Here is a 16,646-nt window from a genome sequence, read left to right as displayed (position 1 = left end):
ATAGTTTTCTGACTGTTGTGTGGTTCATTTGTTCCTTTCTTCTCTTGCTGCCTTTATGGGTATTTCAGTTTCTGACGTATGGCTTTTCATGTCTTACATCATTTTAGTTGATTTAGTAGGTTGTAATTTTGAGTTATTTTGAGCATGACTCTTTGACATGCTTCCATTTTCTGTATGGATATTATTCTGCTATTTTTCTTAAAATGACTTTGTATGGAGATTGTGTTACTTTTCAGGTGCTCATTTTTGTGTTAATTTAATGTTGCTAAACTTTTAGAAGGACATTTATTTTGGATAGCCTTTCTAACTTCACAGAGTTCCCTCTTACGTTGTTTTCCAATATTGGTTCAAATATGTGGCCATTGGATTTCTGAGATTTCCTGACTCCTTTTCTACTACCCCCAGCTCACTCTTTATCTGGATCTTCCTTTGTTGTCTGTTGACTCAGTTTTGATGAATTTTGGTTCTGCTCTTACTAGAGGCCCTGTTCTGAAAGAGAGCCATGACTCTTCAGTTTTGAGAGTTCAGGGGCCCAGACTCTTTAGTCATTTTAAATCTTGCAGGCTCCTTGCTCTTATGTGTGTTGGAGTATGGATATACCTCCCTCTTTCAGCTGCTATTCTTTAATTGGCTCAGCACATTTTCCAGTGAATACCCACTGGCTATTTTGTGGTTCTCTTGGTGTATGTGTCACAGTCTTATAGCTTCTGTATGGCAGCATTATTTTACCTCTTTCCTCTTAAGGTTTTTGGATGGAGAATTAAATATACATAGGACAGATTAACAGGGAAAGCATACAGATTTATTTAGTATAAATTTTAAGTGACACTGGAGCCCTCATAAGGAAATGAAGACTAAAAGAAGCAATTAGAATGGAACACTTATATATTGAGTTGGACAAGGAGCAGTAAATTGTGATAACAGTACAAGGCAAAGGGGTAGTTAATCATGGAAAAGTGACTAGGAAGACAAGGATTCACATACAAGGTTTGTTTGTACAGATTCCTCTTGGCTTCAACTCCCCATCCCTGGAGATAAGAATGTTACTTTCCTTCTAATATAAGGAGGACATCTTCCATATGAGGTTTTGTATCTTGCTTTCAGGAAGAAAAAGGAGAGGTCAGAGCATCCTTCTTGTACCTGCTATTTTTCAAGTGCCTTTAGCTCAAAATAATCTTTAAGCCAAAGTGACAGATTTTGGGGTGGAATATTCTGCCACTCTTCACTTCCCTTTTCCTCCCACATGGACAACAATGACATGCAGATCTTGTGGCTGTTGGTGGTTTATCTATATCCATGTTTATTTTAGAGTTTGTGGGAAACTTTGTCACATTGTTTTTTTGGTAAAGCCTGTATATGGGTTTTTAGTTTTGTTATCTAGTTGCTTTGTCAATTTTTATGTGGGAAATCAGGAAGTTCCATAATCTGTGCTGTTTGCAATCCCCATTTTTTCAGAGTCCCATCAGTTGGTTGATTTTTTGTGTGTGTGTTTATTCCTGATGTGGTCTGAAAAATCTGAAGATAAAATGATTCTGTTTGATAGAGTAGGTTCTGTTATGACTTTCTTTGATTAGTGCAAATCTATGTGCCTATTAGGCACATAGTTAATGGTGTTCATTTCTTTCACTAATGATTGCTATAGAAAATTCAGTCTTGAGAGTTGAAAACAAAGTTTAGTCTGTGTAATGGTGAGTTGTGATTTTTTTTAACTGACTATAGTTATAAGTCTCACAGCTTGAATGAGTGGTTATATATGGTCCTATATATTTATGTGTGGCCCTATGTTGCCTTTTTAGTAGTTATATATATAGTTATATGTGGTCCTATGTTGCCCTTCTAGGAGTGGTTTTCTTTTTCCTTTCCTGTTTCATGTACATCTTTTTTCTAAGTGTTATATGCTAGTTCGGTTATCCAAGATAACCTGTTATAGAAACAAAGACTTCACCACTTCCTTCTTAATTAAGGACCATGGTTGCCCTAAACATTATTACTGTTCTAAGTAGAAGAAAACTTTAGGGGTAATTGTTTTTAATTCAAGTGCTTATTTTGTACAAGAGCTTTTATATTTCTCCCTGCTGAGGCTTTTGAAGGCCAAATAACATTTTATCATTAAACAAAATTTAGTGTAATTACTTATACTAGTGCTATGCACAGTCCAGTTCTATTTTGATTTTTCCTATCAAAACATTAATATTCTCACTTCTATGGACTAGCAGTTGACACTGATCTGGATGAATGAATGAATGAGTAAATAATAAATAAGGGATGTGTGGGTGTATGTGTATTTATATATTTGTGTGTATTATGTATGTGTATTATTTTGTGTGTATTATCTATATTTGTCTTTTTCTTCTTTAGTGAGTTTTTTTAGCTTATATCTTTTAAGGAATTATCCCATTTCTTCTATGTTGATGAATTTATGGGCATAGAATTATTTGTACTGTTGTGTTACAATATTTTAATGTATGTTAGATCTGTACTGATGTCTCCTTTTTCATAACTGATATTGATAACTTGTATCTTTATTTTTTTTTCCTTGGGCAGCCTGACTAGAGCATTATCAATTTTGTTGATCTTTTCAAAGAACAAACTTTTTTTTTTTAAGTTTTTATTTTAATTCTAGTTAGCTAAGGTATAGTGTTATATTTATTTCAGGTGTACAATATAGTGATTCAACAATTCCATACATCAGAGGCACCTGGGTGGCTCAGTCAGTGAAGCATCTGACTCTTGATTTCGGCTCAGGTCATGATCTCACAGAGCCTTGCATTGGGGTCTGTGCTGTCAGCACAGAGCTTGCTTGGGATTCTCTCTCTCCCTCTTTCTCTGCCCCTCCTCCCTCAAAATAAATAAACAAACATAAAAAGAAAATTCCATATATTACCCGGTACTCATTACAATAAGTGCACTCCTTAATCCCCATCACCTAATTAACCCATCCCCTCACCCACCTCCCCTCTGGTAATCATCAGTTTGTTCTCTATAATTAAGAGTCTGTTTCTTTATTTGTCTCTTTTTTCCCCCTTTGCTTATTTGTTTTTTCTTAAATTCTTCATATGAGTGGTATCATATGGTATTTGCCTTTGTTGGACTGACTTATTTCACTTAGGATTATACTCTCTAGTTCCATCCATGTTATTGTAAATGGCAAGATTCTGTTATTTTTTTATGGTGGAATAATATTCTTTTGTGTGTACATATATATACATATATATGTGTATATACACATATATAAATATGTATGTACATATATATGTGTGTATATACACACATATATATATATGTGTATATATTTATATATACACGCATACCATATCTTCTTTATTCATCAATCTATGGACACACTTGGGCTGCTTCCATGCTGTTGTAAATAAACATAGAGGTATGTGTATCCCTTTGAATTAGTTTTTTGTATTCTTTGGGCAAATACCTAGTAGTGCAATTGCTGGATCATATGGTAGTTCTATTTTTAACTTTTTGAGGAACCTCCATACTGTTTTCCAGAGTGGCTACACTGATTTGCATTCTCACCAACAGTGCAAGAGTGTTCCTTTTTCTCCACATCCTTGCCAACACCTGTTGTTTCTTGTGTTGTTGATTTTAGCTATTCTGACAAGTGTGAAGTGATAAATCATTGTGGTTTGATTTGCATTGCCCTTATGGTAAGTGATGATGAACACCTTCTTATGTGTCAGCCATCTCCATGACTTCTTTGAAGAAATGTCTGTTCATGTCTTCTGCCCATAATTTAATTAGATGATTATTATTTTTTTTGGTGTTGAGTTTTATACTAACCCTTTATAGGATATGTCATTTGCAAATATCTTCTCCCATTCTGCAAGTTGACTTTGCATTTTGTTGATATTTCCTTTGCTGTGCAGAAGCTTTTCATTTTGATATAGTCCCAATAATTTATTTCTGCATTTTCCCCCTTGTCTTAGGAAATATATCTAGAAAAAAGTGCAACAGCCAATGTCAAAGAGGTTACTGCTTGTTCTAAGCAGTTACTGAACACTGCCTGTGTTCTCTTCTAGGATTTTTATGGTTTCAGATCTCACATTCAGTTCTTTAATCCATTTTGAATCTATTTTTGTGTAAGGTATAGGAAAGTGATCCAGTTTCTTTCTTTTTGCATGTTGCTGTCCCATTTTCCTAGTGTTTTCCTCTTCCTTATTGAAGAGAGTCTTTTTCCCATTAGATATTCTTTTCTGCTTTGTCAAAGATTAATTGACCATATTGTTGTGGGTTTATTTCTGGGTTTTCTATTCTGTTCCATTGATCTATGGGTCTGTTTTTGTGCCAGTACCATACTGTTTTGATTACCACAGTTTTGTAATATAACTTGAATTTCAGAATTGTGATGCCTACAGCTTTGTTTCTCTTTTTCATGATTGCTTTTGCTATTTGGGGTCTTTGGTGGTTCCATACAAATTGTAGAATTGTTTGTTCTAGTTCTGTGAAAAATGGTGTTGGTATTTTGAGGGGGGAGGGTTGCATTAAGTCTATTGATTGCTTTGGGTAGTATAGACATTTTAATAATATTTGTTCTTCCAACCCATGAGCATAGAATGTTTTTCCATTTCTTTGTGTCATTTACAGTTTCTTTCTTCAGTGTTTTATAGTTTTTAGAGTACAATTATTTTTCTTCTTTGGTTAGGTTTATTCCTAGGTATTTAATTATTTTTGGTGCAGTTACAAATGGGATTGTTTTCTTAATTTCTCTTCTGCTTCATTATTGGTGTATAGAAATGCAACAGATTTCTGTACATTGATTTTGTATCCTGCAGTTTTACTGAATTCATTTATCAGTTCTAGCAGTTTTTGATGGAGTCTTTTGGGTTTTCTATATATAGTATCATGTCATCTGCAAATAATGAAAGTTTCAGTTCTTCCTTACCAATTTGGATGCCTTTTATTTCTTTCTCTTACCTGATTGCTGTGGCCAGGACTTCTATGTTGAATAAAAGCAGTGAGAGTGGACATCCTTCTCTTGTTCCTAAGCTTAGAGGAAAATCTCTCAGTTTTTGATGTTGGCTGTGGGTTTTTCATATATGGCTTTTATTATGTTGAGGTATGTTCCCTCTACAGCTACTTTGCTGAAGATTTTTATCATGAATTGATATTGTACTTTATCAACTGCCTTTTCTGTATCTATTGAAATGATCTTGTGGTTCTTAACCTTCCTCTTATTGATGTGATTATCACACTGATTGATTTGCAAATATTGAACCATTCTTATAGCCTAGGAATAAATCCTCCTTGATCATGAATAACTTTTTTAAAATACTAATTTGATTTGCTAGTATTTTGTTGAGGATTTTTAAATCTGTGTTCATCAGGGATACTGACTTGTAGTTCTCTTAAGTGGTGTCTTTATCTGTTTTTGAAATCAGTGTACTACTGGCCTCATAAAATGAATTTGAAAGTTTTCCTCCCTTTTCTATGTTTTTGCAAAATTTTGAGAAGAATAGCTAAATGGTATTCTAGTTTGGTAGAATTCACCTCTGACTTGTTTTGGTGGGAGTTTTTGACTACTGATTCAGTTTCTTTTCTGTTTATCAGTCTGTTCAGATTTTCTATTTCTTGTTTCGTTTTTGATAGTTTATGTGTTTCTAGGAATTTATCTATTTCTTCCAGGTTGTCCAGTTTGTTGACATATAGTGTTTCATAATATTCTCTTATAATTGTTTGTATTTCTGTGGTGTTGGTTGTTATTTCTCCTCTCATTTGTGATTTTATTTGAGTCCTTCCTTCCTCCCCCCGCCCCCCCCCAACTTTGATAAGTCTGGCTCCTGGTTTCATTGATCTGTGCTATTTTTTTAGTTTCCATATCATTTATTTGCTCTAATCTTTATTATTTCCTTCCTTTTGCTGGTTTTAGGTTTTGTTTGTGTTTCTTTTTTTTAGCTCCTTTAGGTATAAGGTTAGGTTGTTTATTTGAAAATTTATTACTTCTTGAGGTAGGTAGGCCCGTATTGCAATTAACTTCCCTCTTAGAACTGCTTTTGCTGCATCCCAAAGCTTTTGGACCATTATATTTTCATTTTCATTTGTTTCCATATACTTTTTTATTTCTTCTTTTGTTTCCTGGTCAACACATTCATTGTTTAGTAGCATATTATTTAACCTCCATGTATTTGTGTTCTTTCCAGATTTTTTCTTGTGATTGACTTGTATTTTCATAGCATTGTGTTCAATAACAATGTATGGTATGACTTCAGTTTTCTTGAATTTGTTTAGGCTTATTTTGTGATCTGTTCTGGAGAATGCTCCATGTGCACTTGAGAAGAATATGTATTTGGGGCACCCGGGTGGCTCAGTCAAGTTAATCGTTCGACTCTTGGTTTCCTTTCAGGTCATAATCTCAGGGTTCATGAGATTGGGATTCTCTCTCTCCCTTTCTCTCTGCCCCTGCCCCTGCCCCACTCACACTCTCTCTCTCAAAATAAATAAACTTAAAAAAAAAAAAAGTCTCTTGTTACAGTCTTTGTTTTAAAGTCTGCTTTGTCCCATATAACTATTGGTACTCAAGCTCTCTTTTGACATCCATTTGCATGATAAATATTTCTCCATGCCCTATTTTCAATCTGCATGTATCTTTAGGTCTGAAATGAGTCTCTTGTAGGCAGCTTACAGATGGCCTTATTTTTTAAAATCTGTTCTGTCACGCTGTGTCTTTTAATTGGAGTGTTTAGTACATTTACATCCAAAGTAATTGTTGATAGGTATGTATTTACTGCCATTTTATTATTTGTTTTATGGTTGTTCCTGGAGATATTCTCTGATCCTTCCTTGTCTTTATCTCTTTCATAGTTTGCTGATTTTATTTAGTGATATATTTGGATTTCTTTCTCTTTATACTTTGCATATTTATTAGTGGTTTTTGATATAAGGGTACCATTAGGTTTGTATATAACCTTTTCTGCAGGTGGCAGTCTGTGTTACATTCAGGTAATTTTAGTTTGAACTTACTCTTTAAGAATCATCTTTTGGTTTTAGTGATTTTCTGTATTTTTCTATTTTCAATTTTATTAGTTTCTGCTCTAACCTGAATTTTTTTCTGCTTATATTTGTTTTATTTTGCTCTTCTTTTTCTAATTTCCTACAGAAGCAGCACAGGTTGCTGATTTAAATCCCTTTTCCTTTTCTAATATATGCATTTAATGCTATACATTTAAACAAGGATTATATTTAAATTTTAGCAAAACCGCATAGGTTATCAGGAAACCCTCCTGAAAGAATGGGGTTCATGAGGGCACATAAAAAGAAAAATTTTGCTACATCACAGGATTTATTTGACAAAGTAGGAGAGAATAATCTTCTGGCAGGGGAAGGAATGTTAGAAGTTCATGTTTGTAAATGAAATTATGATGAAAGAAAATGGATTAAAGGTAACTTATAAGACATTTTTACTTCCCACAAAACAATTATGTATCTGTATTTTATTTAGAAAATGTTAGTGGTGGTTATTTGAGTGCAGTGCAGTTGCCACTGAAAAGAACACTATGTGACTACACTGCACATACTCAAATGCCTTTTTAAAAAAATTTTTTTAATGTTTATTTTATTTTTTGAGAGAGAGAGAGAGAGAGAGAGAGAGAGAGAGAGAACATGAATGGGGGAGGGGCAGAGAGAGGGGGAGGGCACAGAATCTGAAAGAGTCTCCAGGCTTTGAGCTGTCAGCCCAGAGCCTGACATGGGGCTTGAACTCACTAACCGCGAGATTATGACCTGAGCTGAAGTCGGATGCTCTACCCAGGCGCCCCTCAAATGCCTTTTTAAAGACATCATCATGCTTTTCACTTATAGATGATGTAGTTGCCAGTACAAGAGAAGCCTATGTCCATTTTACTGTTTATGTTTTCTTTTCCTGCAGAAATGCTGAGCCGATTGTCAGGATTAGCCAATGTTGTTTTGCATGAATTATCAGGAGATGACACTGATCAGAATATGAGGGCTTCCCTAGACCCTGTGAGTAGCTCTGTTCTAAATTAAACTGATGAGACATATATTCTATGTTCTTCTGAGGAAAAGGAAGATAGAAGGTTTTAAGCAGCCTCCATTGTACTAGGTGGAAGAGAGGATTAAGAAAAATATTGATACTTTATAAATGATCCTTCTCCTATAAGTTTGTAGCCTATAAGCCACGGTGATGGGAGTCAAGTCCTGGATGAGATTGGAAAGATCTTTCTCATTGCCCCCTGAGCCTTGTTTAGTGCTAGCTAGATTGTTTTAACTTCTCCTCAGGTATATATCCTGTTCCCTAGGAAAGGTTTGAATAATTAGTGGCAGAACTAGGGCACCTTTCAGGTTTGAAGATATGTTTGCTATTGTAAATTTATCCACACTTCTCTTATAGTTTACATTGTATTTTCTGATGGTCACATAAGGAATCAAAAGAAGCCCTTTAGTTTTCTGAAAGACAAGCAGTATTGCCTAGTGGTTGAGAGAACTTTATTCAACTGCTCTCTTAAATTTAAATTTTGGGGTCTTCCACTTGCTAGTTTGTTATATTTGCTTCCCTTTATTTTTTTCTTTGGTAAAATTAGGATAATCTCATAAATGAGATAATGTTTGTGAAATGCTTCACATTTCTAAAATACTCAATATATTTTAATGGCTATGATGATAATTATTGTCTCAGAGTTGGAAAGATTTCTTAAGTACGGAGGTGAGTTGGGGAAAAGATAAAATGATGTTGCAATGAAGGAACTCTTTTCTCTCAATGCTAATGTCTTTTCCCTGGTGCATTGGCAACTTTTTGTCTAAATACTAGGCATTACCCCAAGAATCTGACATGGAATTTAACAATAGAACACAAGAGGATGTTCTGGAGCGCCTGGCTTACGCTGAGCAGTTGGTGGTGGAGTTAAAAGAAATCGTTAGACAGAAGGACATTCAACTGCAACAAAAGGATGAAGTTCTACAGGTACCATGGTTTTCCTCCTTTCCTGCCAAGCATTTGATAAAAGACAGACACAACATTCACTTACATTTTTCTTTTCACTTAAGTGATTAGAGAATGTGATTCTTATTTCCCTCATACTGTAAAATGATGCCTATTGAGAATAACTTTTTGTTATGTACTAGGTACGTGATGAATAAACATTTATATACTTACCATCTCATTGTTCTCTGACAGGAAGAAAGAAAAGCTGCTGATAATAAAATAAAAAAACTAAAACTTCATGCTAAGGCAAAATTAACTTCTTTGAATAAGCACATTGAAGAAATGAAGGCACAAGGAGGGACTGTCCTGCCTACAGAACCTCAGTCAGAGGAGCAACTTTCCAAGGTACGGTGACTGGATATAATACACATTTTCTGAGTGGAAAAGCCTCCCATTATAACAGATCTTCCCTAATCACAAAAATTTATGAAGTTACAACACTAAATGTTGTACTTTCTTATTGAGCTTGTAGTCTAGCCGGGCTCTGGGCCACACACAGATAGAATAAAAGGCCAACAGAAAATATAGAAATGAAATGTGACCTAGACCTTCAGAGAATTAAAAAAGGCTAACAGGAAAAATATACTGGAGTGAGGAATTTAGATGGGAGAGGCACATACTTTTTGGTGGAATTTCATCTTTGGTTAGAATATTAAACTACATAGTCTGTAAGGTTTCCACCAGCTCTGAATTCTTTTAGTCAGTGACTTGACATAGAATATTCTTCGTCTTCATATGGCCATATATTAGTGGATTAATATTTCATGCATTGTAACTGAATCAACTAGATTGCCTTGGGCTCCCTGTGAGGGGTGCTTTCTAGGTTTATGACTGTCACCTGTCACCAGCAAAACAATTTAAGATCAGGGTTAGAGGAATAAGGAAAGTGGTGCCTTTTAAGAAAGAGTATTGTCCCAACACATTATTATTGCTTTTCTATGTGGTTAAACCCCAGATATTCACATTCAACCAGCCATTTAGTGAACAAGAAACCTGAGTTTTTTGAAGAGTTTGGTATAGAATATAATGGAGGCCGGCATATAACATGTGCACATTGTAGTTGGCCTAGCCTTAACTCTGCCTAAGAGATCTATTTATTTTTATTTTCATTTTGTTTTTCTTTTTTTTAAATGTTTATTTATTTTTGAGAGAGAGAGAGAGACAGAGTGCAATCAGCCAAGGGGCAGAGAGAGCTGGCAGCTCTGAGCTGTCAGCACAGAGCCTGATGCGGGGCTTGAACACACAGACCGTGAGTTCATGACCTGAGCTGAAGTCAGAACCTTAACCGACTGAGCCACCCAGGTGCCCCATTATTTTCATTTTCTTAATTCCACCTTGTTCAATGTTTTTAGTTTGGGGAAATGAGGTTGTAATTGATTCTCTAGGCACAACTCTTGGGGTCACTGGTTAGCTTGCTAGTACCCTGGTTAGTCTTTTTTCTCTGGATCTAATGCTCAGAAGACATTACTTTTCCATAGCTTTATTTAACTTCTCAAAGCTTATTTTAGGAGCTTTTCTCATTCTTCTCAGATTACTTGTTCATCAAGATTCTTTTCTTCTTGGTTTTTCCTCTGATAATTGTTTCTTCTTGTAGTTGTGGTACCAGCCTGTCTCCCCACGTTGCTTTGTTTCTTCTAACTTTCCCTCTACTATGTTGTTAGATTTTTAAGTTATCCATTTTATACTCTGCTTTTTTTTTTTTTTTTTTTAAGGCCTGAGACCACAACTTCATTTCCTTCTTCTGTTAAATAAGAGGGTCGAATTTAAATGATTTCTAAGTTTCAGCAATTAGTTATAGCAGCTTTATACTATTGGATACCCATTTACAGAGCTAGACAGTCTCTGGAAAGTATAGTTGAAGAAATGACAGCAATCCTCAGATGCTTGACAAAGTATTACGTAGAAGAAAGTATAAAATTATCTTGCGTAGTTCTAATAAGCAGACTTGGTTCATTTGAGGGTGGTGAATTCAGTAGGGAGGGAGAGTCTGGTTCAATATAAGGAAGAGCTTTTCGGGGGAAAAAATAGACTTGAAAGATTTGGATTTCCCTTTACTGGGTCTTGTATGATGTTTTGCCCCTCACTTAACAGCACCTGTGTTTTCCTAAATTCTGTCCTCTGGTTTTTCAAGGCAGTGAGACTATGAATTTTCTATTAAGTTTTAGTCCTGTGTGGTGCTGACTGGTTTTGTCCTCAGACAAAAAAAACATAAAAATGGGAAACTCAGTGTCATTTCTTCCAAGTATTGACTCCCTTCCAGTGTCTTCCTGCTTTTGGTTGCCCTCTAGCATTTTCAAGTAGCTGTTTTCCTGTATTGTTCAGAGTTGATAGCTGTTATCTGATGGAGGATGAGTCTAGCAAGGAGCTACCTGGCCATACTAAAATGGGAAAACTCTAAGATTCCTTCCTGGTTGATAGGTCAGGTGTTATTTATTTCATAAATATAGTTTCATATATTTATGAAACTATAATCAAATAGTTATATAGGGCAAGTTAGAACAAAAGATCACATATGTATTAGTTGTAATTATTTTAAATAAATAACTTTATCTCCTGTATTTTCAGCATGATAAGAGTTCTACAGAGGAAGAGATGGAAGTAGAAAAGATAAAACATAAACTCCAGGAGAAGGAAGAACTAATTAGCTGTTTGCAAGCCCAACTTACCCAGGCACAGGCAGAGCAAACTACACAGGTAGGGGTGTTTAGTCACCTCATGATCATTAGGTTAATGAATCACTAAGGCCCAATGGATTATTATACCATAAATACATTTTTCTAGATACCCAACAGATGTTTACCTATGTATCTGTCAATTTTCTTTCTTCTTCCCTTTCCTTCCCTCACCAACTTCCCTTCCTTCCTGCCTAAGTCTAGTAATCGGTGTTTGCCATTTGTGGTTGATATTTGTGGATTCCTATTATGCTTTTTTTTTAAATTTTTTTTAATATTTATTCACCCTTGACAGAGAGAGAGAGAGAGAGAGAGAGAGAGAGCGAGCGAGCATGAGTGGGGGAGGGGGAGAGAGAGGGGGAGACAGAATCCGAAGCAGGCTCCAGGCTCTGAGCTGTAGCACAGAGCCCTACGCGGGGCTTGAACTCACAGACCGCGAGATCATGACCTGAGCCGAAGTCTGATGCTCAACCAACTGAGCCACCCAGACGCCCCCTATTATGCTTTTTTAATATATGGTTTCACATATTTTTATTTCAGAAGAGTTTTCTTGAATTATATAGCTTGTAATATTTGGTATGTTTTCTTCTTTAAGAACTTCTATTATCTGTATGTTTCTTCTTTGATTATCTTTAGTATTTGTCACTCTTAGTTCCTTTTTCTTTCTTTCTTCACTGTAACTTTCTTTTTTTTTCTTACTTCACTTAAGGCATTCTGTTTTGTGTTTGTTTACTTTTGTGTTATTTCTTGTTTAGATTTCTTTTTCTGAAATTTCTAATTTTGATTTATGTTGTTCTTCTGTGTTTTATATAATTTTCTTTATTTTTTAACACCTTTTTAAATAGATGGCGGGTTTGGTTTTTTATTTTATTTTATCTTTAACATGTCTCAGTTCTGTTATTATGACCTTTAAGAATATTATTCTGCTCCTTAGTCTTTTTTCTAATAATAACTTTGTATGAAATTTAACCTTGATCCTTTTATGTTCCTTATTTTTGTGTGCAGTTAATTTTTCTAAACTTTTGGAGAGAGGCTTCGTTCAGGAGAACTTTATTTACTTAAGAGACTTTTCTCTCTCTCTCTCTCTCTCTCTCTCTCTCTCTCTCTCGTGTGTGTGTGTGTGTGTGTCTGTCCAAAGATCTGGCAGCTGGATTCAATAGTAATATAATGTAAACCACATGCATAATTTTAAAAATTTTGTAGTGGCTATATTACAAAAGATAAAGAACAGGAAGGAAAATTAATTTCAAAAATATTTTTCATTTAGTCCAATATATTCAAAATATACTTTTGAAATTAATATAATTATTTTTGTGTATTTTACTTTTTCTTTTTTTTCACTGTCTGAAATTTGGTGTGTATTTTTATATTATGTCTCAATTTGGGTTATTAAATTCTCATTAGAAATACTTCACCTCTGTGTAGATTTCATAAAATTTCCAATTGAAAAAGTAGATTCATTTTAAGTTGTTCCAGACATACTTAAACACTTTCCAATAACTGAACTGAGGGCTGAAACATCATTTTTTGTATGATCTGCATAGGTATCAACTGTGACTCATGTTGTCTGCATAAAGGATTCAGATAAACACATTGCAGTGTTACATGAGTATGTAGGAAAAAATCATTCAAACTGTGTGAATCCACTGACACTGACTACATGATGTATTTATTGTAATACTAGGAATAGCATGCACACTTCTTACTTGTCTTACTTGTTTAACAATTCAAGAGTATATGACATGATGCAATCAAATGAAATATAGTTGAATTTAATGGGAAATAATTTGTACTTTAATTAAAATTAAATTATATTTATAATTAAACTCCTCATTTGCATTAGGCATATTTCAGGCCTTCTGTAGTCACATGTGGCTAGTTGATAATGAATTATACAACATGTGTATAGACCTTTTTCTTCTGTTTCTGTTATCTCTATTCTGCGTAATTTTTATTTCACTCCTAGAAGTTTTTTCTTATTTCCGGTCTGTGTCTTGGAAGGCAGCCCTGAATCTTGGAAGGCAGCCCTGATGAGTCAGTTTTGAGAATTCAGAGGGGCTAGGCTGATCTAGCCTTTTAGTCCTTTTTCCTGTGTATCCCTTGCATTTACCCAGTATTGGAGAATGGAAAAGCCCTGCCAATTTAAGCTGCTGTTCTTGGATTGGCCAACTGTGCTTTCCAGTAAGAACTTGTTGGCTATTTGGGGATTTTCCTGTTCTCAAGGCCATTACTGTTGCTCTGTTGCTGCCTTCTTCCTTTGTGTAGGCTCTTAATACCATGCAGGTCTTGTGCCTTTTGGTGGTTTGCTCTGCCTGCTTGTATTTTGGAGTTTGTGGGACTACCTTCCTAATTTCATTGTGAATATTATCTATGGGTTTTTGGTTTTACTGTTTAGTTGTGCTGTCTGTTTCAATGTGAGGATTCACAGAAGTTGAAAAATTGCTGCTGTCGCTTCTATTTTCCTCTGACAAATAATTCTGATAATTACTTTTTAAAAACCACTACGCACATGTAGTTCACTTTTGTGTTAAGAGGAAATTAGAAGGATATTGGTAGGTATTGGGGCAAATGAGACGGCGAGGTCAAAGAATAAAGAGTGCTAATTCTTTTGTTTAAATATTTTTTTTCCTTCTGTGTCTTCCATTTGATAAGCACTCAACAGAGGTGGAAGAATTTTTAATTATGAAGCAACAGCTCCAAGAGAAGGAAGAACTCATTAGCAGTCTGAAAGCCCAGCTCAGCCAGACACAGGCAGAACAAGCTGCTCAGGTAGGGGGGAAGGTACCTCATAATGGTTAGAATAAAGAATCATGAAAGTCTAATGGGTTATTCATGACAAGCCAATTCAGACACTTTTTTTTTTTTTTTTAGTTTATTTCTTTTGAGAGAAAGAGTGCAAGCAGGGGTGTGGGGGTCCAGGGAGAGAGGGAGAGAGGGAAAGAGAAAGAATCTCAAGCAGGCTCTGTACTGTCAACACAGAGCCCAACATGGGGCTCAAACTGATGAACCATGAGATCATGATCTGAGCCAAAATCAAAAGTCAGACACCTGACCAACTGAGCCACCCAGGTGCCCCAATTCAAACACTTTTTAAAACCTTAGTATATAAAAGTATAGTAACTAGAATGTTACAGTAGAAATGAGAAGGGTATGGTAGTAGAAGAAAATAGAAATGTTACTATAAAAGTGTTACAATAAAAGTGTTGATAAATTTGCCATAACCTAATTGATGGCTGTTTCTAAGTTCTACAGTCCTGTAATTTGGTTTTAATAGCACACAGAAATTCAGTCTTTTATGATTTGGCTTGTGTTGTTTGGAGGGGACTGGTAAGGTAAACAAAAAGAAATACAAATGATTAGGTCCCTTCTTTCCCTATAGTAAAATCTTACTGAGAAGTTAAATTATAATCAGAAGGTTTCTTAGTATATGATGAGAAAGTGGTATAGGTTACATGATTCAATGTTAAAAGGCACTAGTATTTGACATTCTTCATATTTATTTCTGCTACCAGGACCAGACTGTTTGGACTGGCATCCTCAACTCCTTCTCTCTGGCTGTTTTTCTAAATTTCCAGCTTGACCAACCAACCCTATATTTTTCCCTTGAGAATGCTTTTGACTCGTGAATTTGTTTTTTCCCTTGAAGTATCTTTGCATAATAGTTAATTTTTTCCATTGGGTGTTTAATTTTTTGATAAATTATTGTATTAACGGTGTTTTCTGTCCATGGATGGTCTGCTGCTATGTATACAGTTAATATTGTATATCCCGAAATCCTTACTTTTACAAAACTATTAGCTTTTATTGTGTCCGTTTTAGGCAGAAGCACTATATATAATGTAGCATAGAGAAATACAAAATATGTATTTTACTGAGTGGCATAAAACATGGAAAGCCAAGAATATAAATATATTATTAACAGATCCATCATAATGCAAACCATTCAGAATGAGTGAATAGCAAGCGTCAACACAAATGGAAAGTATTTTGAGAGATGAAAGAGGTTACCATGAGTGTGATATCCAAGGAAGGTACATGGAAAAATTAGGCAAAACTGTGATGGATAGATATTAATCTCGACAAGATGGGGGAAAGTATTCCATTTGTGAGGAATGGTCTGAGCAAAGTCACAGAGATTAAAAAGGAATATGGTACATTTATAGGAAAGGATACATAGATGCATTTGGTAATGAAGGACTCCAATGCCTATACACTTGCAACACAGGATTCCAGATTCATAGTAATGTCAGAATTAAGATAAAAAAATTACAAAGATTTTTTTCCTACCCAGAAGGAGAGCTGAGATAATTCAAGATGTCATAAATTGAAAAAATTAGCAGTGGTTGAAGGACCAATACAGACTGGGCAAGCTAAGATGAGGTCAGCATACTCAACTACAGATCTTAAGGAAATGAATAAGTAGGCATTCATATGCAGACAACACATGTGCACGTGCACACACACATAACTGCAGAACAGAACAAAACAAAAACACTGATGTTAAACAGCTCACAGTCTATTTATTTCCATTTTATTCTGTTAAGAGCCATTTACAAATAAGGGTGATCTAGAAGCCTGCAAGTAATGACACCTGAAAATAGTGGCGTCAGGAAGAGGTGGTAAGAGTTTAGAAATATACCAAGGTCTTTGGTAAAAGCAGTTCTTTGAAGATAAGACAAGTTGATATTCCTGATGAACATGGATGCAAAAATTCTCAATAAAATACTAGCAAACTGAATCCAACCAATACATTTAAAAAATCATTCACCATGATCAAATGGGATTTATTCCAGTTGTAGAGAATTTTGAATAAAAGATCCATTAGTTTGAAGTTTGACTTAATAGGGCATGAGATTTTTCACTGAAAGTTTTTGAGCCTGAGTGTGATATTGATGTGCCTAGGACTTAACAGAAACCTAATTTCACTTTGTAGGTTTAATATTCTAATCTCTGCAGAACTTTTAAAAACTATACTTCTTGTATATTTAAACATTTTAGTAGCCATGCAAATACAATTGTTAATC

General features: G+C 35.0%; 1 protein-coding gene across 11 annotated transcripts in view; it reads left to right on the top strand.

Moving 5' to 3' along the window:
* Positions 1–16,646, top strand: part of GOLGB1 (golgin B1) — an 89,311-nt gene that overhangs the window by 14,561 nt on the left and 58,104 nt on the right. For 10 of the 11 annotated variants that reach the window (XM_049628247.1, XM_049628245.1, XM_049628246.1 and 7 more), the window contains 5 exons: positions 7,877–7,971; positions 8,777–8,929; positions 9,143–9,295; positions 11,516–11,644; positions 14,275–14,391. In XM_049628247.1, the coding sequence (XP_049484204.1) occupies positions 7,879–7,971; positions 8,777–8,929; positions 9,143–9,295; positions 11,516–11,644; positions 14,275–14,391 (645 nt within the window). In that variant the 5' untranslated portion in view covers positions 7,877–7,878. The remainder of the gene's footprint in view (positions 1–7,876; positions 7,972–8,776; positions 8,930–9,142; positions 9,296–11,515; positions 11,645–14,274; positions 14,392–16,646) is intronic. The other variant, XM_049628248.1, reaches the window with a different exon arrangement.

The sequence above is a fragment of the Panthera uncia genome, chromosome C2, assembly GCF_023721935.1.
Source record: "Panthera uncia isolate 11264 chromosome C2, Puncia_PCG_1.0, whole genome shotgun sequence".
NCBI classification, from domain to species: Eukaryota; Metazoa; Chordata; class Mammalia; order Carnivora; family Felidae; genus Panthera; species Panthera uncia.
Note: the sequence above shows the minus strand (reverse complement) of the source record. Positions and strands in the feature narration are given on the sequence as shown.